At 40.7% G+C, this 27,442-nt stretch overlaps 1 protein-coding gene across 4 annotated transcripts; it reads right to left on the reverse strand.

Annotated features, from left to right (window-relative positions):
• Positions 1-146: 146 nt before the first annotated feature.
• plcg1 (phospholipase C, gamma 1) lies at positions 147-27,170 on the reverse strand. Of its 4 annotated transcripts, none has more exons than XM_061057295.1 (33): positions 26,920-27,170; positions 25,348-25,635; positions 18,273-18,425; positions 17,079-17,172; positions 16,913-16,960; positions 16,265-16,349; positions 16,063-16,146; positions 15,641-15,663; positions 15,476-15,545; positions 15,283-15,384; positions 13,711-13,829; positions 13,077-13,162; positions 12,563-12,683; positions 12,166-12,334; positions 11,940-12,062; positions 11,568-11,669; positions 11,145-11,332; positions 10,237-10,437; positions 9,899-10,018; positions 9,538-9,718; positions 9,295-9,372; positions 9,079-9,182; positions 8,760-8,853; positions 8,568-8,640; positions 7,496-7,659; positions 6,198-6,294; positions 5,841-6,065; positions 5,576-5,724; positions 4,803-4,917; positions 4,261-4,422; positions 4,074-4,162; positions 3,267-3,535; positions 147-3,168 (listed from the first exon to the last, which is right to left on the reverse strand). In XM_061057295.1, exons 2-33 carry the CDS (start codon positions 25,562-25,564, stop codon positions 3,126-3,128), a joined length of 3,948 nt encoding a protein of 1,315 aa, XP_060913278.1. In that variant the 5' UTR covers positions 25,565-25,635; positions 26,920-27,170; the 3' UTR covers positions 147-3,125. The 4 variants fall into 4 exon arrangements, with proteins under 4 accessions (XP_060913278.1, XP_060913279.1, XP_060913277.1 ...); XM_061057296.1 differs by having other exon boundaries at positions 8,568-8,637; positions 26,864-27,170; XM_061057294.1 differs by having other exon boundaries at positions 26,864-27,170.
• Between the last annotated feature and the right edge of the window lie 272 nt (positions 27,171-27,442).

The raw sequence follows: 27,442 nt of genomic DNA on the forward strand, positions 1-27,442 counted from the left end.
ATAGCAGCAGATTCTTTTTCTCTAATGTTTCAGCTCAAACAGTTCAGTTAACCTGCTGTCATGCTTCCAACATGTAAGATTGAAACGGTCAGTTTCATCCTGATAGTATCTGAAGCTGAAAAAAAGTGAAAAATAAGACAAAGTAGTATAAAGTAGTAAGTATTTTATTTACTTTTCAGGCTTGAATATGTTTCATATGAAAGGCAAATTAAAATGAGTTATTTTCCTCTCAATAGTTTAGGCACATTACAGAAAGGCAATGTAAATGAGACCATGTGTAACAAAACAGACAAAATTGGAAGAGAAAAGAAAAGTTTAAAAAAAAAATGACCAGGCTGAAGGGCCCTGCACACCCACATATATGCACTGAGTTACTCTGGTTTATGAGACCTCTGGTGGGTGTTTACTCTGATCAGACATTAAGGGTACAACAAACTGATCAGGTAAGAGGAGTTCCAAACAGTCAAAACAAGACGACACCTTTTAAGGGTGTAGCGTGGCTGTGCAGGTGCTTAAAGCCCAGTGGGGAGATTGAACGATGTGGCTTTTATGTAGTGTATACAGACGGAGGCACATAGACATTAGCAGACAGGCCAGCAACAGAGGGGGAACTCTCCACAACTGCCATTCATCGACCAAGGAAGGGGGCAAAAAAAAAAAAAAAAAGGAGAGCTTTGGGATAACTATCAGGGTGAAAACCACAAGATGCTAAAACTGTTCATCAAGACCTCAAGTTTTCACTCCATTCCCTGCTTTTACCTCAAGTCATACTGTATGGCTTAGGTGTGTCTCAGTGTTCAAACACTGAGCAGAAATACTGAATAATGTCATCACATAAGAGCAAAGAGAAAACACTATTTCTGATCTAAACATGGAAAGATAACACCAGTGGCTATGTATGGGCTTTTGTCATAGACCCTAAATCCCCTCTCCCTCCCCCAGGCACCTTTGTCATCCTTTTGCCACAAAAACACAGCCACGACAAAATATGCCGCTTAGACTGCACGCTTCTCCAAACATGCTCTCACATCACAAAATCAGGAAATGAGGACCCGGCGTTTATCTCCAGAGAAATCTCAATTACCAAGCTAGATGAAAATAAATGAATACAAGGCAAAATGAGAGTCTGAATGATTAACTGTGTTTTCTAACATTTCACTGGCAGGCAGCTGTTTACACACATCCTGCACATTCCATCACTAATAAATTCATGTGCAGTGGCAACAGAACTGCACTACATGGCAGTGTAACTTAAAATCCCCAAATGGTTTTTGAGAAGCAGCTTGATGCTGTAGCTAAACTCTACATAACATCTCTGAGCAAAGACACACACAAAAAAAGACCTTATCGTCTCTGAAGGGCAGCAAAATGTTACCAGCATGGTGCAAACTGCACTTTTTCATTATGCTGCACACTGGTGATACAGACGTTCACACTCCCTCAATAATACTGTATCACTTTATAAGGTAGGGGACACATTTCTACATCTTATACAGCTGGTTCCAGTAAAAAAAAAAAAAAAAAAAAAAAAAAGGCCTATGTTTAGGACATCGAAACCAAATCGTCTTTCATTCTGTTTCTTTACACTCACTGGAATATTAGAGCTGTATCAGTTATGGGGAAAGTTCTGCTCAACTTAAAAACACTGAATTAAAGGGACCATTAATCTATTAAGACATGAAATGACATTAAACACATTATATCCTATCTAATCATAAAGTTAATGGGGTAAACCGTAAAAACCATATTAATCACTAGACTACAGTAAAGTTGACTGACCTTCACAATGTTGCCGGTAAATGAAGACAAATAAAGGTGTGCTCCAGAAAAAAAACATTGAGAATTTAACACATTGGCTATTGAAATTGTTTCCTTTCAACCATAACCATGCAGTTCTATAATCCATTCCTTCAATGACTCGTTTTCTGCCAATAACATGGCCCATGGATGTGTTGGTAGATGATACAAGTAAAAACACCAACAGTCACCAACATGTATCCCTGGTCCTGTTTTATCACACAGCGTGGTGTTGGATCCCTAACAGACATGATCAGAACGCAGTAAGACTATTGAGGGGGACAGACGTTTAAATGTGTCTGACTGGCTTGTAAAGGCCCCTGCAATGCAGGAAAGTGGAATGATGTGCAGTGTTTAAGGAATGTAAGTTAGAAAGAAAAAAAAAAAAGCGTGCATGTGTATGTTGGTGTATGCAGACATAATATATGATGCTGCCTGTTCTCTCCCTGTTTCCAACACAAAAAGGCTATGACTTCTTCATGACGTCATCAAAAAAGAAAAAACTTAATTTTCCTCCAGGCTATGAGTGGGAGTTAGACAGGAGGTGCATCATTTCCTCCACAAAGCAGAGAAGAAAGAGACACTAAAATAGCCATAGAGAGCCCTCGTGTTTTACACATAAACATAAAAAAAAAAAAAGGAAAGTCACATTATGAAATTGAATGTTTAAAGGTTTAAATAATTATAATAATTAAAAACATGGAGACAGAAGCTCTTTGAGAGCAGGTCAGCTGCTGCTGTTCTCTGGCCAACAGCACAGCAGGAATAAATACATATATTCATATACGTCAAATAGAGAAGAGCGAAGAAACCTAACCGGGGAACAGTTTCAAACTGATACCTTTTAAAACTCTCTCTCCCTGGTCTTAGCCTCCGCACTAGGCAGCTGTTGTGCACACCTAAAAAACTCAAGAGAGGACAACATGCCTCCCGAACCACTAGTCCAGAGCTGGAACTTTTTCAGCCTTGTTTTCATTCTCATGTGAATGTCCGTTTCTTCTTCCTGTCCACGGCTTCGACTTCCTCTCAGCCCTCACTCACCCCTCTACTCGTATGTCCAAGTCTCTCCTTCTGTTCAGGCGAGTGGTGAGGAGACTGGGCGGCAGGGAGGGGAGAGAGAAGGAGGGAGGGGGGGACAGTTGGAGAATGGTAGGGAGAGAGAGCTGCCTGAAATGTAGGCCAAAGCGGTGGTGGGCGTTTCCATGGAAACAGTGTTCACAGCAGTCAGTGACATCATAAGTACGGGGAGAGGCGACTGGGTGAGGAAGGGTGGGAGGGGGTGGGGGGGGGGGGGCTGTAACAGAAATACATCCTGATTGGCTTGGACTTTAGACGCGGTTCTCTCCACCCACTCTGGTCCGCCGCAACATCCTGAGGTGAAGACAAAGACAGGAGGTGGTGTAGAAGTTGTCGGAATACTACAACAAGCAGCAGTGAAAAGCCAAAAAACCAACACAACTCACATTTACCTTCTGTTCGTTGAGTCCATGTGGTCCAACAGTGTCTCCTGGGACACCCTGAAGTCGTCTAGTGGGGACTGGTAGCGGGACTCAAAAGAGCCCTCCCTCCCCCTGTAGGCCATGGCCTGGGCTGGCGACTGGGGCAGAGGGGACATGTTAGACGAGGTGGAAGACACTGAGCTCAGGTCCCCCAGACGTTCCTGCCCTGCTTGGACCGATGCCGTCAGCGGCGCGGCCCCGACGGCAAGGAACGGGCTCAGAACCTCCCCGTTTTCATCCTGAGAGGACGAGAAGGAGAGAAATTAAGTGTCAACTCCATTTAACAAAATTAAGCATGTGGTCTGTCCTCTCTTTAAAGCAACACTTGTCATTGTTGATAAATTAATTTTACTTTTTCACCACCCTTGTCAAAGTCTAAACTGATCTTAGCTAAGCGTTAAAACTGAGAACAGGGGAAACAACCAGCCCACCTCTGTCCAAAGGTTACAAAAACTGCCTTTCAACCCCTAAAACGAACACATATCTTACTTCTTTAATTGCCCTTATGTATTTGACATAAACTTCAGTGACTTATACTAGAACTTCTTGCAGTCTTGTGATGTTGCCAGCCAGAAAACCAGCCCAGACTCCAGGAAGCGACCATAACTGGCTTTAATACAACATGAATATCTATCAACATGTCAGTGATGTTTGATGTCCACAATAATCGTTATTCAACAGTTTGGGCTTCTTTGTGCTTGTCTGACACATCCTTTGGTGCAAATGGTGTTTGTTCAGTTTAGAACCGTCAACAGTAAAAAAGAAAAGGCTGCACACCCTGCCTGTGATGATGTCCATATGGACTAACAGAGAGGCCAACTCCAGATCCTCATTGTAGCTGTTCTTCAGAGGAACTGACCGGTAACCTGTAAAAAGAAAATGGAAGACCAAAGGCCTTTATTAGAGCACTGATCAGGCACAGGGTTGGGGGTCATGTCTGGGAGTGCAGTGATGATGTGTGTACCTGTCTTCAGGCTGTGGATGGGGAATGTGGCCTGAGCCAGGAAGTTCTGGTCATTGAACATGTCAATCTCATAAACCACGAAACGCAGGAAAGCGAAGGCGGGGTTGCACACTGTGAACTGGAATGGTTTGCGGGGCCATGTGGGGTTCAGACCGTTATCAGCTTGAGAAGAAGGGGGAGGGAGAGAGAGAGAGAGCGAGAATAAAGTTACAAATGTACAACATGAATGAATTACTTTTCTCCATTAACAGCAGCGGAAACAATTATACCACTAACATTTTTAGTCACATTACATTTATGTTTACAACTATGTGACACATGATTTCAGCTTAGTTGCACTTCAGAACACTGAAACAAAACTTGTCATAACATCTTTTATATTCCCACACGCGGCTTTGTTGTTTGGAAGATTTCCTGTTTTTCTACATCCAGACAGGACATTTCACATGAGTGATTTATCAAACTACTCATTCCTTCACTTAAGGCAGAGTTGTCACTTCACTGGCTAACACACCTAAGGTTACATTTAGAGCAGCACTCACCTTCAGAGTCAGTTTTTTGCTTGGCACTGTCGTATTCGGCCCCGCACACCTCAATCTCGATCAGAGGGCAGACTATGCCTCGTCCGTGCTTGGGCAGGTGCCTGGCGCCCAAAACCTTCAGGGAAGAAGAGAAATACAGATTACTGATTTCATCATCTCATATTATGTGGTAGTCTTTAGTAAGTACAGATCCCATTACAGTATGTGGGTGACTTAGGGGTTCTTGAACACGATTGTTAGCCACAATTAGCTACTAAAATTCCCTTTTTTAGCCTATCTGGTTACACATTTGATTTAAAAGGAATTAGAAGTGCACAAAGAAGCTAGAAGCAGTCTTCTTTGTTTGTATCCTTGAATCTTTTGTAAACAAATACTGGATTACATCGATGTTTAAAAAAGGAACATTGTCAGGTAAGTTTGCTTTAGGTTCATTTGTGTCCATTTATTCTTATCGAATGTTAAGATAATTATACTCCTGCAAAATATAAGTCTGACTATTTCAAAATATGTAATAAGATGCATCTTGAGGTAAAACTTTTATGAGAGTTTGACTCCACTTGCAGCCATCAGAAGCCTGGGGGCCTGAATGTGTCCATGAGTTTTGTGTCACTGCTGCTGCTAACACTCAGGCAAATCAGCTCACTAAGTTTATACTACCATCAGTTCTATGTTTAAGAAATACAAACATCCTATTTTTGCACCTCTGTTTTATGAAACCTTTTACACTATGGCATAGTGCATTCATACACAGTCGAATCCTCACATTACCATACCTCTATGTCTAGGGTGACTTGCTCAAGGCCTCGTAACGTGTGTCTGTCGAAGGGATCAAAGTTGTCGTCCCTCATGATGAGTGGCTGAAGGACGTAGCCACTTCTTCCGTTCAGCATAAACAGAGCCTGGTTCATCTGCATGGGCTTATCTGCACATGGAGAAAGAAAGAAATTAAAAGATGAAGGTAGGAAGAAGAAGAATATAGCAGTATTGAACATTTCTGAATGCTTTTTTAAAAATCTGAACTGACTAAAAAGTGGATACCTGCTGTTTGGAAGTTCAGTGCCACCAGCTGGGAGCCACAGAGCCACATAGGCAGAGGGTCGTAGTTGGAGGAGTCTAGCCTCTGCCCTCTGGGGTAGATCCTGGACAGCTGCAGTCGATTGTACTGCAGGAACTTCTTCCCCTTGATCTTGTTGACGTACTTCTCTGCCTTGGTCTCAGGGAAGGACGACATGTCTCTGAAACAGGCCCGCTCGGTGCCAATCTCTACAGAGGGCAGAGAGAGAAGTCAGGCCTGACTTATCTGTTTTGATTCTGGACATGTGTGTTGCTTGTATTGTGCTTTATGTACACAGTCAGTCACATGTGTACATTAAAATGCTTGTAGTGTTTCCTTACTGTCTTCATCAAACGGCACAGGCCTACAGTAGATGACCAGGTCTGATAATTCCAGTGCAATCTTCTTCCTCCTCTCCATCATCTTCCCCTCCTCCAGCTGGTGACAGAGACAAACTTTGAATTCAGCTGCACCAGTGACAGTGACACACATCACTTCTGTTTATTTTTGTGAAAATTAGTTTGACGTCAAGGCTACCCTGAAGCTTTCAGTGCCTTAAACAACTACTGTTTGGGTCTAGGCACAATACAAACAACTACTGTTCAACGGGCTTTTAACTAAGTGTACACATAAACACGATGGTTGCAACGCGTCCCCTGTGTCTGTTTGTTGCATCGACTGTGCAGATCCTTTAAAATTAACAAGAAGCGGACGCGAGATGCAGCATGGACATGAACAGCAGAGGGTTGTGTAGAGTCAGGGAGATGTGTCAACACAGCAGCAGGGACAACAAGGGCAGAAGGTTTTGAAGACAGACTGATAAACCAAGTCCATAATTATCCACATCTGTGCAATGTGTCAATGTCACTGCTCAGAGACAAACATGTCTGTCAAAATATCTGGGACAGGTTAAGTTCTGTTTTAGAAATCGACATGCAAACCTGCAAAACTAAATGGAAACGAGAGCTATGATTCGGACCCTGCAAACCAGGGACTTTTAGCCGAGTGCGTCCGTTGCTGTATTTGTATTTGCCTGGTTTTTCATTCAATACATAGCTGAGGAGTATATTTTGACATTATAATGAAAAACTAAAAGAGGCATTCAAGGCATTCAAGGACTTGTTTTCAACAGCTCTTTTAACTACGACATGTACAGACTCTCTTGTTAAACTGAAATACCGTCCGTGAATAGAGGAAACTGTAGGAGACACAGAATGCAGATGGTGCTAACTGTGTGTTGTGTCCACCAGTTATCAGTCTCCTCAGCTGACCTGATGTTTCTATCAATTATTGAAGTGAATATTAAATTTGTACTGTACTTAGAATAACTCAATAGTAACCTCCTCGAGGGTCACCATGTTTGTTGTTAACATCCCACACATTAGGTAGCTGTGAATACGGCCTCAGCTCTATGCTGCGCCCCCTACAGGTATCCTGCAGTAACATGCTTTGCATATGATTTAGTTTATATTCAGTTACATTCATAATGAAGCCTGTTGCATACAAGGTGCAACAGCAAGTATATCTCCAGCCTTATAGGGCAACTATAACTCATGAAAGGCCCCTGGAACTTTCAATCTAGCACAAGCTTGTTACAAATCTTTCTTGGATATTTATATATGTGTACGGATAAATTTACCTTAGCCTCTGAGGTCATAGTGACTTCACGGATCTTGAACACCCATTCCTTGAGCTCTTCTTGACTGCTGGCAGCAACGTCCAGCACTGGGCCTGTCCGCAGTGAGGTATTGGGCACCAGGGAGAAGACATGAGGCCTGCTGCCCTTTCCGTCAGTACGCACAACTATAAATAAAAATGGTTGGAAAAAGATGTGAGAAAGGAATAATGAGGAAAAAGCAGGATTCAAAAAGATTTTCTGCAGCAAAAGACCAAAATAATTCACCGTCCAACGTGAACAAATGTGAAATGATTTGTAGTGATGCAAATTGTAGGAAATAAAATTTCAATAAAAAAATCAAAAACTAGAGTAAACAAAAGGTGAAAAGAAAAGAAAGAAAGAAAAAGCACACATTCTTTGAAAACTCAAAAGTGCATTTATTCTATTTCTAAAATGTTTTAGATTATTTTTAATTTGATTGAGTTTGCTGTAAAAACTTACAACTTAAAAGCTCAAGTGGACCGGGTTTAAAACTGACACAATTTGAACTTTGAGCAGCTACCAGTACAGTCATTTGCTAAACCAAAAGCAGCCAGCTTCAAGATTAATCTTAGTGTCATCACTTTCTCCAAAGAAAAACAATAGCTTCTGTCAGTGATCATGCAGAGGAAGCCTTGGAAGGAAGTGTTCAAGACATAACAAGATATCTCCATTATAGCCACTAGATGGAGCCACACAGCCACCAAAAGGCAGAGACAAAGTCTCAGGTATAAACAGTGGTTAGCAGAGACAACAATGCATGGCTGCATGTGCCAGCACCAATGGGTGTGTATTGACTCAACTGCACGATGTCAATATAATACTGGATACCATTCTGAAAAGCAAATCCATAATATAGAAAAACAGGGAAAAAAAGCTGATTACGGAACTTACAATTGTTTTAGGTGACTATGGCATTCTTCAATATTGAAAGAGGGTAGGGATTATGTTTATGCATTGACAGCTAGAGAAATAGACTTCCTTGTGGCAAGGTGACGACATGCTTTGCAGCCCTGCAGCACAGAGTCAAACAGAAAGTGGTTGGACCACTCACCAATCTGACAGGAAGACACGTCCACACTTCCCCTCAGGAGATCTCCCAATGGGCTGTTTTCTGTCATCTCCTGCTTAAGAGAAAAATGATTAGGAGAGAAGTTATTTTAAAATCAGGTCTTCGCGTCATTAATGTTTCTCTATGACAGTTTAATTCATTGTAGTATTTCTCGTTTATGGGGCTGATCCTCACAGTTCTGTCAGGCTCTACGGCTGATGGACTGATCTCCTCCACGTAGTTAGCAGGAAACCACAGCTGCTTCTTCCCTCCACAGTCCCCCTTCCACCTGAGACGTAAAAAATAGATATGTTTAGAAGCCCATGAAGAAGAGAAGAGGATATTGTTCTGTTAATATTAATGGCTCTTTGACTTTCAAATGATGTAAGCATTAAATCAATATCGTAACATAGCCCCATCCGGTAAAATTCACCCTGTCAAGAGTCAGATATGATTTGTCTAAATGGATAATTAAGAGCAACTTCCTGAATAAAATGGAAAGCAGGTCACTCACCATCCTCCTTCCTGCTTGTCCACATTAGAGATAATGGCGTTCTTAGTGAAGGAGAGCTCATCGTCACGCTGGGCTTTATACTCGTACATGGCTCTCACCGTGCACTGAAACCACACAACAGCGGGTTATGACATGCAAAGTCATTGTCATTACGATATGCCGGCCAGAAGGCACAAAATTCACCCCCACACGAGCTTGACCATGCTGGATATTCACCTTAAATGTTGGCATCTGGTTGGCCTCCACATAAAAGCCTGGATTTCTGCCCTCGTACAGTGAACCGTAGTCTGGCTCCTAAAAGATGTCAGAATGTGTGTTAAGAAGATTTTTTTTTACTCATCCACAGAATGCAGAATACAAACTGGACATTTTTCACATTACATTTCATCTCACCCAGAAAAACAGCTTAATACTCTTAGGCTTAGGTTAGTATGCCATTGATAGAATAGTGGTACTCACAGCAGTGCCTATCTTCTCCAGTGTGTCCTCGTTGATGGGATACCGCAGTTTCATCTTGCGGTACAGAGGATGCTTCTCATAGTAGCTGATGAGGTCTACAAGGCTGTCAAACTCTGAGGTGCCCAGCACCACGGTCTGACCCTCCTGCTGCACCCGACAGTGCTTTATCTTTCCCTCTGCTCTGTAATACAAAGCATAGACACAACAATGAAGACATCACAGGCATGCCAATAATGACTATGCAAAGAAACTGAACGTGAAGAATTTTCAAAGGTGTATACTGTTTTTTTTTCATCCATGTTCTTAGAAGACAGAAATACATAAATGAACTATAGCTTAAAAGGTAATAGGGGGGCATTACCTGAATGAAATTGCAAACGAGTTGGGTTCTGCCCTCTTCCTCACAAGGAAAGCCCCGTCACGAGGAACCCTCATTAACATGTTCTCTGCATGGCTCCTGGAGAGGTTGGCATGGTACCACCTGGGACAAACAGCAAAATATAGATAGATGGCAGATAATTAAATTGATACAACTTTTTTAGATGAGGGCATCAGCTAGTCTATTTACTTTCTAGTAATAAAGTGTTATTCAGTGAAGCTTAAGTTAATAAGAAATGGCTATAAGAAGGAAAATCTTCAAGTGAGACCCTTAGATATTTAAACTTTCCCCAAACTGTGGTAATACTGAACAACACGCACTCTTTGCTCTCATGAGCGTTGGTCTGAGGCACAGGCTCAGTCAGCTTCATCTCAAACTCATTGCAGCGCAGCGCCACCTGCTGGTAGTGGTTGATCAGGGCAAAGAGCGTGTCAAACACCAGGTTGTCAGTCAGGTAGAACTTGGGGCTGCCTGCCTCCTGACGAGAGTGGATGCGACAATGCTGCACCCGTCCTGAACGCCTGGTGATGAAAAAGGGAAAGATGCACAATTCAAAAAAAACAACTTCTACCATCACTTATTTTTCTCAGTTGTTTACAGGTTAAGCTGACATACTTGAAAACACTATCCCTTCCTTGTTACCCTTTAACATATTGTCTGCTGATTATTTGACCTTTCTTTCCACACTATGTATGTCTCAAAGAGATGAATTTGCTTTAAAATAACCCCACTTATTTAGAGCCCTTTAAAAGAAAGCAAATGATCCCCCTTCAGACCGTGACAACACTGTAAAAATCAATCATGGGGAGATTGACATTGATTGATCAGTCAACATGTCACTGTTTGTGGTAAAAGTTAACCCGACATGAACACACTGCATGAGTTATGTCTGCTGCTATATGAGACAGTTTGTCACTAATGCATATAGTTTGCAAAAGGCAAGAGTCCATGTCAGCAACAATTTAATTTCTCTGTTAGATTGAAGAGAATGTCACTAGGATTTACTTTACTGTTTTTAATAAACTGCAAACACTGTTTGCATACTATTTGGGAATATGATTTAGAAATGTACTTTCATAGTTGCAATATTATCATACATGTACATGCTAATGTTAGAACTGCCAAGCCAAAATAATGACTGTCTGGACAACAGCATTTTTCACAAGCGAGTGTAAAACGTGCAAAATAGTTTTCGTATACTCAGAAGGCAAACTCCTGTACACTGTACCAGAAAGACAGCGTGTAGTCTCCCACAAAGGTCTCACTCTCTCGGACCAGGAAGGAGCCATCAGGAGCTCCGGTCTCCAGGCAGTACTCGGACAGTAACCTCTCAGCTATCTGCCGCCCGTCCCGCCCTGCACCCAGCTTCCCGTGGAACCATTTCTCTGTCACGTGCTGGTCCATACCATTGGACACCTGGAGGGTGAGAAAAGAGAGGGAGAGGTTATCAATGGTTATTCACAAGCGTGGCCTTAAGTTAACTAAGCCGCATTAGTTTAAACTGTTCCCTCATCTCTTACAGAAATACAGTTTTTCTGATGCTTTATATATTTGATGCAGTTCCTTTTGCTTGACAGACAGGTTAATGTTCAAAATCAGGACAAGTGATTGTCACCCGTGTGTATATCAGCAGCATGCCGGGCCTACTAACCTCTCTGTGCTCTTCTTCATCATCATTACCCTGGTTACTCGAGGTCTCCTCTGAGTAGTAGATTTTACTGCTGGTCAGGACAAAGAAATGAGGGTACCACTCCTGGGGGGGAAGAGAGAAAAAGAGAGGATGAAGGGAGACAGTTGGTTGAAATGGCTACATTAAATATTCAGAAGACCCATGTGCTGCATTGAAAAGTAGACAAGAAGATTTTAATCTTCTATGATATGTCTCAAAGGGGCTCGTACAAAATAAGAAATAATCCGTAAACAAGCGTTTTTACATTTTAGTGAAAAAGAAAAGAATTGCAAGCTGTTTGATGACAGTTACAAACACACTTGACAAACCCTTATACACAATAAACCTACTGACATGATTAATGGGGTCTTCCAGGTACAGAATGCCATTTTTGATGGAGTTGCTGATGTCGTTCTCTGAGTAGGGAGTGGAAGTGGACACCTCCTCGTAGGCACTGCCTTCTGCAAGCTTCTTGTGCTGTTGCAGACAATTAGAAACATTTATCAACCAGAACGGTGCAAACAAAAGCGTCTCTTCACACTTCTTATGCGGATGAAATAGGAAAAGGGTTGTTCCTGACCTTGATGAGGATCTTCCTCTTGAGCTGGTTGGGTGACGGCAGACCATCTGCAGCGATATCCACTGCTTTGGTCAGCAGCATGTCTGCAAACACCTTCTTAAAGTAAGTCGCCATATTCCTCTGCTGCACAATACTGCAGTGGTCCTCGATGGACAGGATGATAGGATAGCTGCAGGAGGAACACACGGTAAGTTGTGAGAGTCGCGACTTCAATGTGCTTTTAATCTTTTCTGTTGTGAGATTGTCTTATCTCATTTTCTTCCATACTACAATCAAAAATGATGCAACTGTAATATGTCCACATTGTTTCAGTATCTTTGCCATATATCTTTCTGCTATCATCTCATCTACACTGGTGGCTGCAGAAAGACTGTGGGTTGTGCTCATGGAGACTCACTCGGACGTTACGAAGGCGTGCTCTTTGATGGTGGTCAAGACATCACAAAACTTGATTTTCGTTGTGAGGGTGTGTCCGTGGTAGATTACTGGCATTCCGTCTGGACCATCCCAGCAGTCCACTGAAAAAAAAAATCATGCAGGTAAGGTAATTCCAATGACAAACTATTCCTAAAAGCACATGCATAATACATTATCAAAGGAGCTTTGAGACTGGTAAACCTCATGTTTGTTTACTTTTGTTTGAGGTAAAGTGACCCTTCAACCCACTATAAATAAGTCCTATTCATAGAAACCTGCTTGACAAGGGTCTGGTGTAAATGCCATGTAAAGCATTGTTATGTAACAGTAAGTGTGTGTTTGAGTGTATGGGTAAGGGTGTGGTGACTGCATTAAAACTAGAACTGTAAGAGGCAAGGGGGGGTTAGACAGTTAATTATGGGGTTTAAAGTCAAGTGGTGCGTGGTGTTTAACTTCAGGTCTTAACTGGAGTGAGTGTGTGTGTGTTTACCTACATTCAATACAGCGGCAGCCCATCCTCAGACAGCGCGCGTATGCCTCCAGGGAGGACTCACTGGAAAACTGGTCTCCCGTCAGGTAGCTAAAAATAAGTATGTACCGTCAAAAGAGTGCACACAAAAGCACACTGGCAACAGACCTGTCTTTCAAAGAAGTCACACGTCAGGAACTACGTCATAAACATACACACACACCCTTTCTATGGTGGTAACACAAACAAATTCATACTGTGATATCAAAAGGCTTCTCTGGCTTTTGTTGACCGCCGTAAGCACTTTCAGTTTGTCGATTCAAACGTTATCAACGCTACATGGGAAGTTTTCATTCCGCTGCTCCAAAGAGTATTGTTTCACATCTAGTGCAGAGGTTATCATTTCAACTGCCTTTCACACACTTTTCAATTGGAGGAAAAAAACATTTTCCAACAAAATAAATGCCTGAATCTCATTCTGGAACATAATTGTTAAATTATACACTTTTATCTGATGTATGGGGCCAGTTCAAACGCCCTCTTTTGCTAGAGGCTTCAAGAGAGGATGTCAGACTTACATGTTCCCAAGGCCTAATTACAGCAGATTTTTTTGACAGTATGAAATGCATGAATGAGGGCTACAGAGGGTCCGTTCTTACGTATTGTGTGAAGAAGAGATCCAGTAGTGAGACAGGGGGTTGTTCATGTTATCGGGACACACCTGGTCCAAGGAAGAGTCCCAGATGGTGTTCTCTTTGGAGAACAGGTATGTCAGAAGCTAAAATGGAAAGAGGAAAGCGGTGAGAATGAGGATTCATTTAAATGTTTACTTCCAGGCTTCAATTGGTGTGTTTCTGGGAAGTCTTTCAAAGAGTAGACTTGTCTTAATCGCCATTAAGGCAAAAGTCTCAAGCAAACTTCACAAATTCACTCTGAAGACTTCAGCTACTCATAGAACTTGCATACAGATGTGATGGTGTAAAAAGTAATATAAATAGTTGCTGAATAGAGCTTTAATTGGTGGTGAAATGCAGATGTACCCTTTGACTGGATCAGAGCCTGAACCACATCCTTTCATAAATATTTGTATTTGTGTAAAATCTAAAAGGAATACAGCTTTGTGGTTTAACTCCTGTTTTGTCAAAATAATACAGGAACAATAAACCTACATCATTACTTTTGAAGCATGACTCCACCTGAACTATAAGCACATATTTCATGTAAATGTAACTGAATTTGCACATAATGTAATCTGCTTAGTGTATATCATTTTTAAAGCTTAAACCATTTAGCAGGTGACGAATGCTTGTTAACAAGTGGACACAGTAAACGTTAGAGGGGACTTTTAACAGAATCAGTCAGTCAGAAGACACTCATGAATAAGATATTTATCCAGACTGTGAATGAGCTGAATTCTATGGATTTCTTTGTTAAATTTAGCAGAGATAGACTGGGAAAGTTTGGCTTCCATGCAATTACTAAATATAAAAATAAGACCAACTATTATGAGAGATGTGGCTTTAATGTTTACAAAAGCTTAGGTGAGATAATGATTGTTTGTATAGAAACTTTTACAGTGCAAATGAATTATGTCTATTTCATGTTTAATTAGAATGTCATTAGGAAGAGGCACTGTAAAAAAAAAACAAGATGGGCATTCACATCCTTAATACAAAAACAAAACATCCTGTTTGAATCTGAACAATGAAGTCAGGCATCAAGTTCAAAAAGTGGATCTTTGAATTCACCCTTGAAAGCACAAAGGCATTAGCTTTTCCATGAGAACAAAAAAACCTGGATACCAAGCAGCTCTGCTTTATTCTGCACTCTGGCCTATAGTAGGTTTCCCATGTTGGGTTCACAGTTATAATGTTTTTTCTTCATATTGTCAGCATAACTAAGGCCTGTAAACCATAGCAGTATATATCTTAACACACAGAATAACAGAACCAGCGCTTGCAGGCTGGTTTGTACCTGCTCTGGTCTCGAGTCAATGATGTCTTTATGGTGACCACAAAAAGCATTCTTTATTTCTGCAGAACTCTCTAGAGCACCACAGTCAATAACCTATCTGTGTGGGAGGAGGTACTTTAGGCTGAGATCATGGCTATCTATGTCGATTTGAATGCATTTCCCGCCCCAACCACAATATTGTGGGGGCATTGGAAAACATACCTCCGAAAAACACCTATACACATTTTCCGTTAGTGAGAATTCAGGCTTTTGTTTACCTCATCTTGGTGGAAATAAGGTTGCTCCACTTCTCGCAGGGGGTCCTTTAGGTAACTGAACATAAACTCCTGAACCTTGTTGTTGTCTGATGCCCACATTTCCTGGATTCACATGCAAACACGTATGTATTAGAGCGTTCAGATTAAACAAAATCTGCAAAGAACTAGATGCTCAACTGCTCGTAGATGTTACCTTTTGAGACTCAAGGAGGAAGCTCTTGAAGTCGTCGAGGGACAGCCTCTGTTCTGGTCTGTCAATGAACCTGGCAGAGAAGAGCAATGGGCCGATAAAGTAAACACACATATGTGACGCTGCAGAGATTTACTGTGGCTGTGTGTGTGTTTACTTTTTACTTACCTTTGCAGAAACGCGATCTCCAACTGAAAGAACGGACAAAAAGAGAAAATATTAGTTAATTGCTGAAAGTGAGGTCCTTTCAGAGTGTCAGTCATGTAGATTGACATCCTGTATGGGGGCTGGATGGTTATTCGTGGGGGGGGGGGGGGGGGTGAGGTCATGCATTTAATCTGACCCCAGCCCGCCTGCCTGCCTTCTCATCTATGAGAGTGTTTGTGTGTGTGTGTGTGTGTGTGTGTGTCTGTGTGTGTGTCTGTGTGTCCTAATGGCCTCCAGAGGAGTTTGGTGGGTTTTTAGCTGGTCCATATTGATCCCACAGCCATTTGAGAACAGACAGATGGGCGAGGAAGGGTGTGGATGGGGGAGATGATGAAAGTGCTGGAACAGAACTGTCTGCGCATGCATCAAATCACTGCACTTACGTTTTTCTGAGCGTCAAACATGAGGCTGCGATAGAGCTGGGCAAACTGGCTGAAGGACACGTCTCCATTCCTCAGCTCTGAGTCCTGTAAAACAAGTAGCAAAAAGACTGTTAACAATAAATCATACATCTTAAGTTTCTTACAACATCATAGTGAAAGGGAAGTGGGGAAGGGGGCTCTGTGATAAGTAGAAGGAGGTTACCGGAAGTTTCTCTCGGAGGAACCTCATGTTGGGCACCCTGTAGTTGACCTGGCTCAGCATGCTCTTCAGATCCTTACAGGATATCCTAAATGCATACACACATTTTGTTGAGAAAAACAAACATGGATGCGCACGTACGACGAGAAGAGTTCAGGTTAGGCTTCTAATTTGCACACGTAGATCCTGCTGAGGTGCGGATATATCATTTTTAAGGCCAGCTGAAATTGTGCAAACACACGCCTCTCATATTCTGCTGAGTCTTTTCGGATTCACTTTTACTACACAGCCTGGAATTTTGGCCCGAGAGGACAATACCCCTGCAGCGTAACAAAGGCTTGTGCTTTCGTCAGGGATGTTACAGACAAACATCTCAGTACATCTCCTCCATCCTCTGCAGTCTGTTTCCTGCAGCAGGAAGAGGTGGCTGAGAGGTTAGTTCCTCCGCAACACCTCAACAGAGCTCTCTCTCTCTCACACACAGACACCTACGAGCCTGCTGCAGCTAGCCTACTCGCTCTAGAGGTTACGCTTTGGAGAGGACCCACAACTGATGCACCAAATAATTCAGTTACATCTAACGACACCCATTTCCTGTGAGGCTAGATCTGATTAACTTGTAGTTGACATTTTTTTACTTAGCGGACTTACCTGTCTTCTCTGTTGCGATCAACAGCATAGAACTGCTTACGTAACCATCTAAAAGCAAGAGCACACATAAATTACAGCTTGATATGATATCTGTGCTTTACGTATCTGTCCACAGCACATTCAACAAGTTTTAAACTGGCTATGTGAAAATAAATACTCTGTTTACCTTTCTATCTGCAGTGGTGTTGGGGACTTCAGTGTGTCTGCCACAAGCCAGTTTAATCCCTTCACCCACATGGTCATCTCCTCATCAGATGTTGCTGTGGGAAAAAAAAAAAAAATCAGCATATACCTGGCTTTGGTCAAATATTTTCTGATTTTCCGTCCTTATCAATCAATCTTTACTTGTATAGCCCCAACTCATAACACGTTATCTCAAGACACATTACAAAAGAGCAGGTAAAAGATCCTCTTGTGTTTTTAAACAAAAAAGACCCAACATGAATCCATCATGAGCACAGCACTAAGCAACCTTTAGCAAAGTTACAGTGGCAAGGAAAAACTTCCTTTTAACAGGCAGAAACCCTGAGCAGAACCAGACTCGTGATGAACAGCCATCTGCTGAAACTGTGTTGGGCTTAGAAAGTGGAATAGAGGGAGATGCAGAGAGAAGAAGAAGGATAGCAACACACAACTAGTAGAATAGATTTGAAGCTACAATGTCAGTAATAATGGAAGTGTAGTATTAGCATTAACAGCAGTGTGTGATAATAGACTGACCAGTCTTTGATTAACATTACATTAGCTGTAAGGATGATGAAGCAGGGAGGACTGATCAGGTTATTTATAGAGTTTGAAGTTGAGCAGCTCTTAGATTCTCTACTGAGGGAGATCGCATATCTAAGGATGTGTGATGTTGTCTAAGGCTGCAGCTACAGATCATTTTTATTCTCTGTTGAACAAGTGCTTTTTCTGATCCATAGATAACTTGTACAAACAGAATTGTAAAGTTGATGATTTTAATTAGGCTGTATTTGCCAGTCATCTTAATCATAAAGATATTCAAATCCTTTTAGCAATTTTCTATCTAACAAAGGGAAAAAAGAAGAGGCACTTTGAGAGGTGGAATATGGACAAAAAGAGTAATGCAGTTCTTGTGTGGCATGTTGTGCAGAAATTAAAGCAACACTTCATTCTTGGCTTAGATACAGCAATACAATATATAAGCACTTATAACCAAATATAAATGGAACAATTTCTTAATACAAAAGATGGTTGGAAATTTAAAAGTGACTCATACTTGAGTAAACTGATGGACTAATGGGTAGGAGGTATTCATTTAAAAATAGTTAAAAAAAAAAGAAGTAATGCTCTCGTTATATCTGATGCTGTGTAAACCTGTGTTGCTGTCTTCACGTACCTGCCAGGCTGAGTGATTTAAGGCGAAACTCGGTGCCGTACAGGATGACAAAGCAATGAGCCTGGTCCAGCCGAGCTGCAGAGTCCTCCACATAGCGCTCAAAGTCACGTGACTTCTGTCCGGGACGAATCTCCTTGATTTCCCTGATGTCGACTGGTGACACAGACACATAACAACCATCAAAACACAGAACCTACATTTACCAATATGCAAAATACCAGGTAAAACATGAACCTGGACAATACACTGAAGAATTATGCTTTTCATTAGATAAAAATTCTAATGTGTGCAAGAAGATATCTTCCGGTTTTTAGTTTTTACACTTTTGTCAACATTTTGTCTTTTGATAATTCAATGATAATCAATAAAAATACAAATATGGAATATAAATAAAAAATTAGCACCAAAAACATCTCTCACAGTGTTTTATAATTTATTATCACTAATCTGTTTAGTAGTTTTTTGGCCTCAGTTCTAAACACTAACCCCTTAGCACACCAACCAACACACAGCACAGTATTTCAAGCCCCCAGACCACATTAAACACTTAAGTAGAGACCACTACCTCAACCACATACAGGTTAATTTATTGTGGAGACATACAACAGTCACTTAATGTTGGATATGAGCATGCAATGAAGATGAAGAAGTTACTGTTGTCTGATTAACCTCAATATACCCTTTACTACAGAAATCTAACAAAACCACCAACTGACATAAACTCCTTTAAAGTGTGTGCCTACTGTGACTACAAATGTTTTTAATTGTTCAAAATAATTGACAGTAAAAAGTGTGTTTAACAGGTAACATATGGGCAACTCAACCAAGCTGATATGTAGCCTTTAACAGAAGTATACAGCATCAGAAGGGCATGTGTTTTAATCAGAACAGCATCATCTTCCCTCTTTATTAGCCCAGTGAGCTGCTACAATCTCGTCTTGCCTCCATTAACAGGCAGAAACTTTACAAGTGTGTAGGCTGTAAAAGTAGCTCAACGGGTTCCTATCAGCGTCATATTAGCAGCAGTTAAAGACCTACAGCGGGAACTCTCCTGCTGAAACACACGCGCGCACACACACACACACACACACACACACACATTTCTTTCAGCTCCTGCTTCTCTTCCTGCCCCAGAACCACACATCCTGTGCTTTTGTCGCCTACACACCACATCTGTGTTTGCATAAAGGTAAGCATGTGCATGTTCTTTTCTCAAGCACTAAGACAAAAAAAAGTGTGTCTTCTCACACAGCATGTACACCAAGCAGAGCTCTCTATAATACATCACATCTCGGTTTATTTTACCCCAGCAGAAGGGCCAGCAAGACTTCCACCGGGAGCCGAGAGTTTGTGACAGGCCGATCTGTTAGATAACACTTTTAAGTCATTTGAGTCAAAATATTTGGAGTGTGCCTCAGACAGACGCAGGAAATAAAGAGATAGCAAGAGGTGTAACCTTACTGAAGGAGATGAGAGGAGGTATCCCACTCCCATACTTCCTGCAGCGCTACATCCTGCCTGCCAAACCATTTCTTCCTTTACTCACATTCCCTCTACATTTTTCATGACTACATGCAGTTTTTTTTTTTAAACTTACCAGAATGACAACTTTGAATACTTTTTTTCAGGAATGTTAAGTTTTATCATTTAATAAAAGAGGAAAAAGTTAATAATATTACTGGAACTTTGCCTAAGAAAATAAAGTCCAGTTTAACAGATTAGTCATTCACTTTTTCAATCGAGGTTAAACGTTCTATATTTGTTGCTTTTGTCATTTTTAGGAGACCAAATTACATCACAGATGAACATTTTTTTGGTTTCAGACTTTTTGTAAGACAGAGATTTTTAACATCTCACTGGGGGCTTGAGCATGAATTTTCCCATCTCTCCTACGTTTAATTAACCACACAGTTGAATGACCAAAGAGAATAATCACAGGTGATTGGATATTTAAAAAAACATCAGTCAAAATCTTAAAATTCTGCTTTCACCATAACAACTGTATCAAAGAATAACTGAAAAGATTAGAAATCTTATGTTTGATTTTATGCCAACCTCTGAACTAAGAAGAAAGAAAGAGAGAGACAACAGGAGCGCTTCTGGTATCCCTCAAACCACCAGTGCTCACTTAAAAAAAGATGGAGGAAAACTTAAAACCCAAAAACATTGGTATAAATGATCCATGTCCTGGCACTCAGGATGGTTAAAAGTAAAAAAGGCCTTTATTGATAGGGCTAGAAACATTTCAAATACACCAACGTGTATGGACTTGCACCTTCTTCAGGGTGTAGTGACAACCTGACACAATAAGAGACGGTGTGTCACTACACCCTGAAAAAGGCGCAAGCCGTTTACGTGTTGGTGCATTGAAATGTTTCTAGCCCTATTATTTTTTAGAGGAAACAACTTAATTATGAAAGAATCCTCATATTGGAACATTTAAAATAATAGCAACTACATTACATTTTTGACCAAGTTATAATAGATTAACTTACTGAAATGTATTTTGCGTGATTGTGCAGCAGAGAGCGTGACATTTATTGTGTGTGCACTCACACATCAGCTGATCCATATCGGCTCATTTCATATCATGTCGGGTGAAGTCGAGCACAGGACTTTCCCCCTGACAAATATCTGTCATGCAGCTATATGGATTTTGTTCCCCTTTCCAGCACATTGTAAATATAGCCGGTTAACTGTGAACTAAAACATTGTGGAAAGTTTCATGTTGTCACTGTAATAGGTAAAGTGCAGCTCCAGACACAACCGACCTAACAGGACACTGATCCACTCATTTATTAGTATACTCGTCTCGCATAAAATGAGCTGACGGCCAAGTTGGTGACTTTAAGAGGACAACGTAGAAGCCAGAAATGTCTTCTCCGAGAAAGCATATGCAGATTCAGAAAGCAGCATAGAGAGGAGACAGTTTCCACAGGAGTGTGCCGGTAAATCCATCCACATGCAGATATCAACACAACCTGTTGGTTTCTTCATTGGTTAGAAATACATTTCCAGGACATAACTGACTTTTTGTTTCTGCTGTTTGATGAACTTGAACTCAGACTTTTCAAGTATGATGACTGATAATAAACTGACGGTTTCCAATTTTAAAAATAGATCTCACTTGTGGACTAAACATTAAGTCCCGGCTTCTCCGAGTTCAAGGTGACATCTTGCAATGTTCACAACAGAAAACATACACACGCAGGGTCGCAAATTAACTTATTGACTGACTGGCCAAGGTGGTGGGTAGTTGAAATAATTCACTGGCCAAGATAATTTTTACCAGCCAAAATAATTAATAGTGTTTGCTTCACATACAGCACAATTTATTGAGCTAAAAAGCTTTTATGTTCCACTGGATCGGATCATTTTCTTTCGGTATATCAATAAATGGGGGGAAAAAAAGTAACTTGTCCACCTTTTTTTTTTTTTTCCAGGTAGTAGTGCCACCCATGCAGACTAAGTCACAAACCCAAATGAACAATTCATCTGTGAATAATATATTTGCTTCAAAAAATAGTTTCTCTCGATTTAGCGTTAACAATGTTGAACATGTGACATTAGCAGAGCGTTCATTTAGCAGATGTGTGTGCACCACTGGCTGCTCCGGTAACGTCTTCTAAGTGAAATAGGGAGTTTGAATTTAGCGTGCATTATATCTTCAGTGTTTGGATATATGGCAGCGCTGTTTAACAGAGTCAGTGTGGAGAAGCTGACAGACTACAGCAGGCTGCGGGATAATGTTACATTCAGTAAGTTGCTGATTGCTGATCAATGCAGACACGATGAGTGCATGGAGAAAAGTCACATGACAGTTTGACCCGATCACATGCGTTCCCAACCATAAAGACTCGGACTGTAGGGATCACGGATCAACTATGTTCCGTTGCACTAAAAGAAAACAGTGGCTCGTGGTGGCTGGCGTTCCTGTGTCTGCATCAGAGTATGTTTGTGTGTCAACTACCCCCCCTTGACACTCCAACATGCAGAGGAGCAGTAGAGTGAAGATACAGCTACATCAAACACGCTTATAACTCTTAGCCCTCTGAAATGTACTCCTCAAATGGAAAATCTACCGGCATTTAGCTTGGCAGTGTTCATTTCGATATGAGAAAAATATGCGATGTGCGGTAAAATTATCTGTATAACAAAAGAATTAAAATAACTAAAAAGAAAAATCCAAGAGTGGATCAAAGCTTTAACCCAGTTTTTATATCTGCTGTTCTTCATGTTTTACACAATAACTTTGTTTGCAACATGTTCACAAGGGCTGCCATCCAACAGGTACAATGTTCACACGCTGTAAGTGAGAAACCATTGCTTGTTTAAGTCAAATACTTGTTTCTTATTTTAGCAATAAATGCAGACTTTGTTATGCGTGTAATGTGAATGCTTATATCCTGATAACACAGCCCTAACAAATGTATATTCACAATTCTAGTTATATCTTTGCTTAACACAGACATGCTTTGTTAAAGTCTCATCACATTTTGAATCATTTAAGTCCAATTTTTACTCATTTCACATTATGGTATGGTATCTCATCTCATTCTAATGAAAAATCAGCAAGTACCATTATACGAGATAAAAACTTTACTTTTGGATTTTATATCTGGTGTTTCTGAAGTTTTCCCCGAAGACAGGCAACGTGTTAAAATACACTGTTAGCTCGAATAAGATGAGATTGCTCGTTGTATGGTATGTCTGCAACAGATTAGTACATGATTCAACAAAATTTTATCATAGGTCTAGTTATTTTAGACATTCCAAAGTGGAAATGTTACATATTATACCTTTGAGCAGTGCTTTTACAATCTGCTTTAAAAGTCTATAACTTATATTCTTTTCTCAAGGTGGATTTTTTAAGCTAATACCAACATCATAATTTGATCATTTGGATGAGGACACCGTAGTTTTGTTCTATATAAGAACTGGGACCAATATTCTCCCAAAAGTTAATGTTTGTAACTTTTCACAGCTCTCGTCTCGGGAGGACAAAATATGTGCAGATGGTGAAACTCTTTTTTTATTATTATTTTAAACCAAATCAGCATTTTCAAACTGTTGTTACCTTTCACCTAATAGGCCTTTAGTGATGAATATCTGCAATAAGAGGTAAAACATGATAAGACACTAGCTATATTTATGTCAACTACTAAATTATGTTAATTCCTACTTTTTAGTTTGTAACAATGTGCAATCTAGAGAGTGGTCGCTCTCTTCTCTCAGAGCAGCTTTTAAAATTATGGTTGAAGACTTCTGGCTTTTTGAAAGCTTTGGTAAATGATAATGATGATGAGATGGCATGATTTTTAAACACGTGGTATTGAAAAAGTATCCAAATATTGACAACCTCATTGTCAAAAGCACAAAGTAAAATATAAGGAATAGCTACTTTGTTGACATTAAATACAAAAGCCTCTATTGGTCAAATGTCAAGCATACCTGGGTACATGTATGTTTTTTCACATATCCAGTAAGGTTCAGAGAACTCTGACTCTGAACCTTACCTTTCCTTCAGAATATGAAGCTGTGGTAGTCTTAAAGAACAGGACAGACATGGTACTTTTCTCTACCAGGGCACCAAAGTTAAGGCACAGACTGAGACGGTAAAAACATACATGGAGGCTCATTATTCATATGACCCTAAAACTGACTGATTCAGAAAAGTATGTGTCCAAGCCCCTTAGTTAACTCACTGTAACATCTGAGCTGCTCTGCTCTTTGGTTAGCCGCAGTTTCACGCTCCAGAAGAAATCATATTTTGGAACAGTCTCTTCAATATCAAATCAAAACTATACACACTCGTAAAGCTTCATGTAGAGTTTGCACACACTTTCCACTAGAAAAGACTGTGATTCAGTGTCAGGTAATGAAACCTTTATGTTCATGACTTGCTCTGCCTACACTTCTAACCCAGTTCATCAGCTGCCATTTCTTCTTGAAAAACCACATCCTGCCATGTCCTACATCTTTTAGCAGCATATAATGACACATGAAGCAGCAAGAAAGTAACACGAAAAACAATTAAACCTGGGAGCGAGAATGTGTACAATTACTTAGATTGAGAAACAAAATGTTACGTTTCCACAGTTAATAGGCATCATTCTTGTACTGCCAATGATAAGGGGTAAACACAGCTGGCTAAATCGTTCCCAAATGATCACACACTTCCAGTAAAACCCCTCATATTCTATTTCTGTAGATTAATGAGCCGCCAAGGCAAATTTCACCTCTTCAGGGGTATCAAATTGCAGCTATGAGCACACTTGTGTGCATGAAACCCTTCATCATAGAGAAGATGATACTGTGGAGTTAAAAAAAAAAGGGAGCCTAGTGTCTATTTTTTTTTTTTGGTATTGTGAGTGCTCTTCTTGCTGCATCCGGAGCAGAGTGCAGCTGTGCACAAGGCATCCTGCTACCCGAGAGACAGACGACTTAATGAGGCACTGAAGGCCTGCGCGTCCTCAGTTAGACATGTTGTTTTGTTGAGAAATAACCTGAATGTCAGCTTCCTGGTGGTTTACAGTAGATTCAGGGCTTCTAGGGGGGTATTTTCTTTCATGTTGTCAACCATGAAGATCCACCTGAAACATGACTTTTCTACTGTGGGACAACAACAGTTGTTCGTTTCTGATGTTAGCAAGACTGACACCTGTTCTCTCAACATTTTTATATTGCAACAAACCAAAACGAATAATTGGACCCTTTTTAAAACAAGTCACCTGTTCAAATACGGGAGATGGAAAAGCAACTATGAGGAAATGAAAAGGAAGAAATCAATATTGAGCGTTGTATAGGGTTTTTTCTTTTCAGTGATGTATCAAAACATGAGTCTTGTCCTGTCTTTGGGAAATTATTTAACAGGTTATAAAAATTGTTTAGTTATTAGATTCAACAACAGCTATTTACAAGAAAATAATCTGAAATTACTCTTTGTCACATTTTACCCTTTGAGCCGTTCAAGAACCTAACAACACTCTTGTGTTTCTGAGCATATGTAAACCAACCAGCACTAGCCAGCATTCTGTGTGTGTGTGCATTTGTAATTGTAATGCATGCTACTCACTCTCTCCCTCTATTTTATCCGTGCCTCGAGTCCAGATAATAGTCCTGGTCTCAAGCTTGACTTGAAATGTCCGTCTCTCTGGCCGCTGGGACTTCTTAGAATAAAACAGTGTCAGTACCGTCCCCAGCTCCAGGTCCCGGTACAGGTTGTTCATCTCTGTGTCGTTGTCCATCCACGGAATAGGTCCGTTGGAAAAGAAGCCTGAGGTCCCAGCCATGTTCACTTCCCCCGTTTGTTGTCCGTTTCCTCTCAGAACAATCTGCTCAGTCCAGGCCTAGACAGGGATACCTACAGCAGCAGAAGAGGGGGGGGGATACCCATGAAACAACTATTCCCCAAGGACTTCTAGTGTGTCCATGCTGTACACAAATTATACAGCAGTGGAGTGTCTGCACTGTCAGGAGACACACTTAAGATGTCCTACATTTGTGGTACATGCTAACTCACCAGCTGATGTCAGCATGTGTATGAAAGAAAACTTTAAAATTCTACATCCTATCTACATTTCAATCACTTTGTATCTTCCTGGTTAAAAAAAAAAAAACCCACATCATCTTATTTGTAAAATACAGTTAGCAATATCATCCAATTTCTTATAAAAACATGTGTCAACTTACAACATATCACTTCAAAAAAAACTCATTGATGTCCAGGTCATTTAATGCAATAGATGAAATCAAGAAAATAATTGGGATACTTCACATGTATTCCTAATAATAATAATAATAATAATAATAATACTAATAATAAACAAAATATTTCCATTAATTTCACACACAAAAAAGTCAATTTAAATGTCTCGTAAAATTTTAAGTTGTCATATCCTGCGTGAACTCTTTAATTTTGTTTTACATAACAGTATAAAATAGCATGTCAGAACTTACGATATAATAACACACTGGTGTAACAACACGGCGCAAACGTTATATTCCTCAGCTATCTTCTATGAAATACATTTTTTTTTAAATAATAACTTAATTGGCATAAGACGCATTTTGACTTCCATACATTTATATTGATTTTTCCATACGGGAAAGGCTTCTCTCATTGGTACCACTGGAGCTGCATTATGATGTTCATCAAACAGTGACGTGATAAAATGACAGCTGAAACCTTGAAACGTGTTGATTATGTTAATCACGACGATTAACTCTCTCTAACGTGGTTTTATCTTAAATCTGACAACGGCGAGGTTGAGTCAGAATTGGATCTATTTTTTCGAAAACTACCAACAACAGGCCTGTAACCTGCTGCAGTCCGTCCCAGAGGAAAAGAAAGTTTCCTTTGGATACCAGCAGATTATTTGGGAATACAACTTGTGGCGAATGGCAGCAGAGTGGGATAACAAGAAACGTCTGGTTATTTTCACAGCGTGGAAACGGGGCCGGTATGAGCTAGCATTTCTCTGGGCCAGAAGGAGAAACCATTGCTGGTTTTACCTGTCACAAAAAAAAAAAAAAAAAAAAAAAAAAAAAGTAGTAGTGGCCTTTTTCCCCCTGCTCTGTTTTAGCCTTACCGTGCGGACAACAATCAAGTGGAAAACAACACGTCGCAGGGGCTGCTGTGTTGTACCTAGCGCCGCAATCTCGGCCCAAAAGCACATCTCCAACGGCGGCTCCTCTCTCCTCTCGGGCTCCCGTCGTCTTTATTCTTCTCCGTTTTCCCCCCACACCCCGGTTTTCCGTGATTAAATCATGGCCTGGCACTGAAAAGGCGCAGCGGTCCCAGCGACAATATTCCCCGTTTCCTCTTCACCCCTCCGGCCGTCCATAGAGAGAGGTAGGCAGTCAGCGAGGACCGTGGTAAGACTACGCAAGTTTGTCTACTCTCAGATCCAGTCAGCGCAGGCCCTTCCCCCCCCCCCCCCAACCCAGCCGACCACTAGCTAATTGTCAAGGTAACCGAAGTCATATCACACTTCCGCTGAGGCCTTTCACAATAAAAGACATGTAAGGGAACTTGTTGCGCAAGTGTTTTGAGACAGTAGGGGGGACAGTGTGGAGTTGAAAAATGGCCCCCACTTGCATTTTTTTATGTATTGATTTATCATTTATTATTGTGGGACAAGGAAGGCCTTAAAGTTTTGTTTTTTTTA

Source organism: Labrus mixtus, chromosome 15, assembly GCF_963584025.1.
Source record: "Labrus mixtus chromosome 15, fLabMix1.1, whole genome shotgun sequence".
Classification (NCBI taxonomy): domain Eukaryota; kingdom Metazoa; phylum Chordata; class Actinopteri; order Labriformes; family Labridae; genus Labrus; species Labrus mixtus.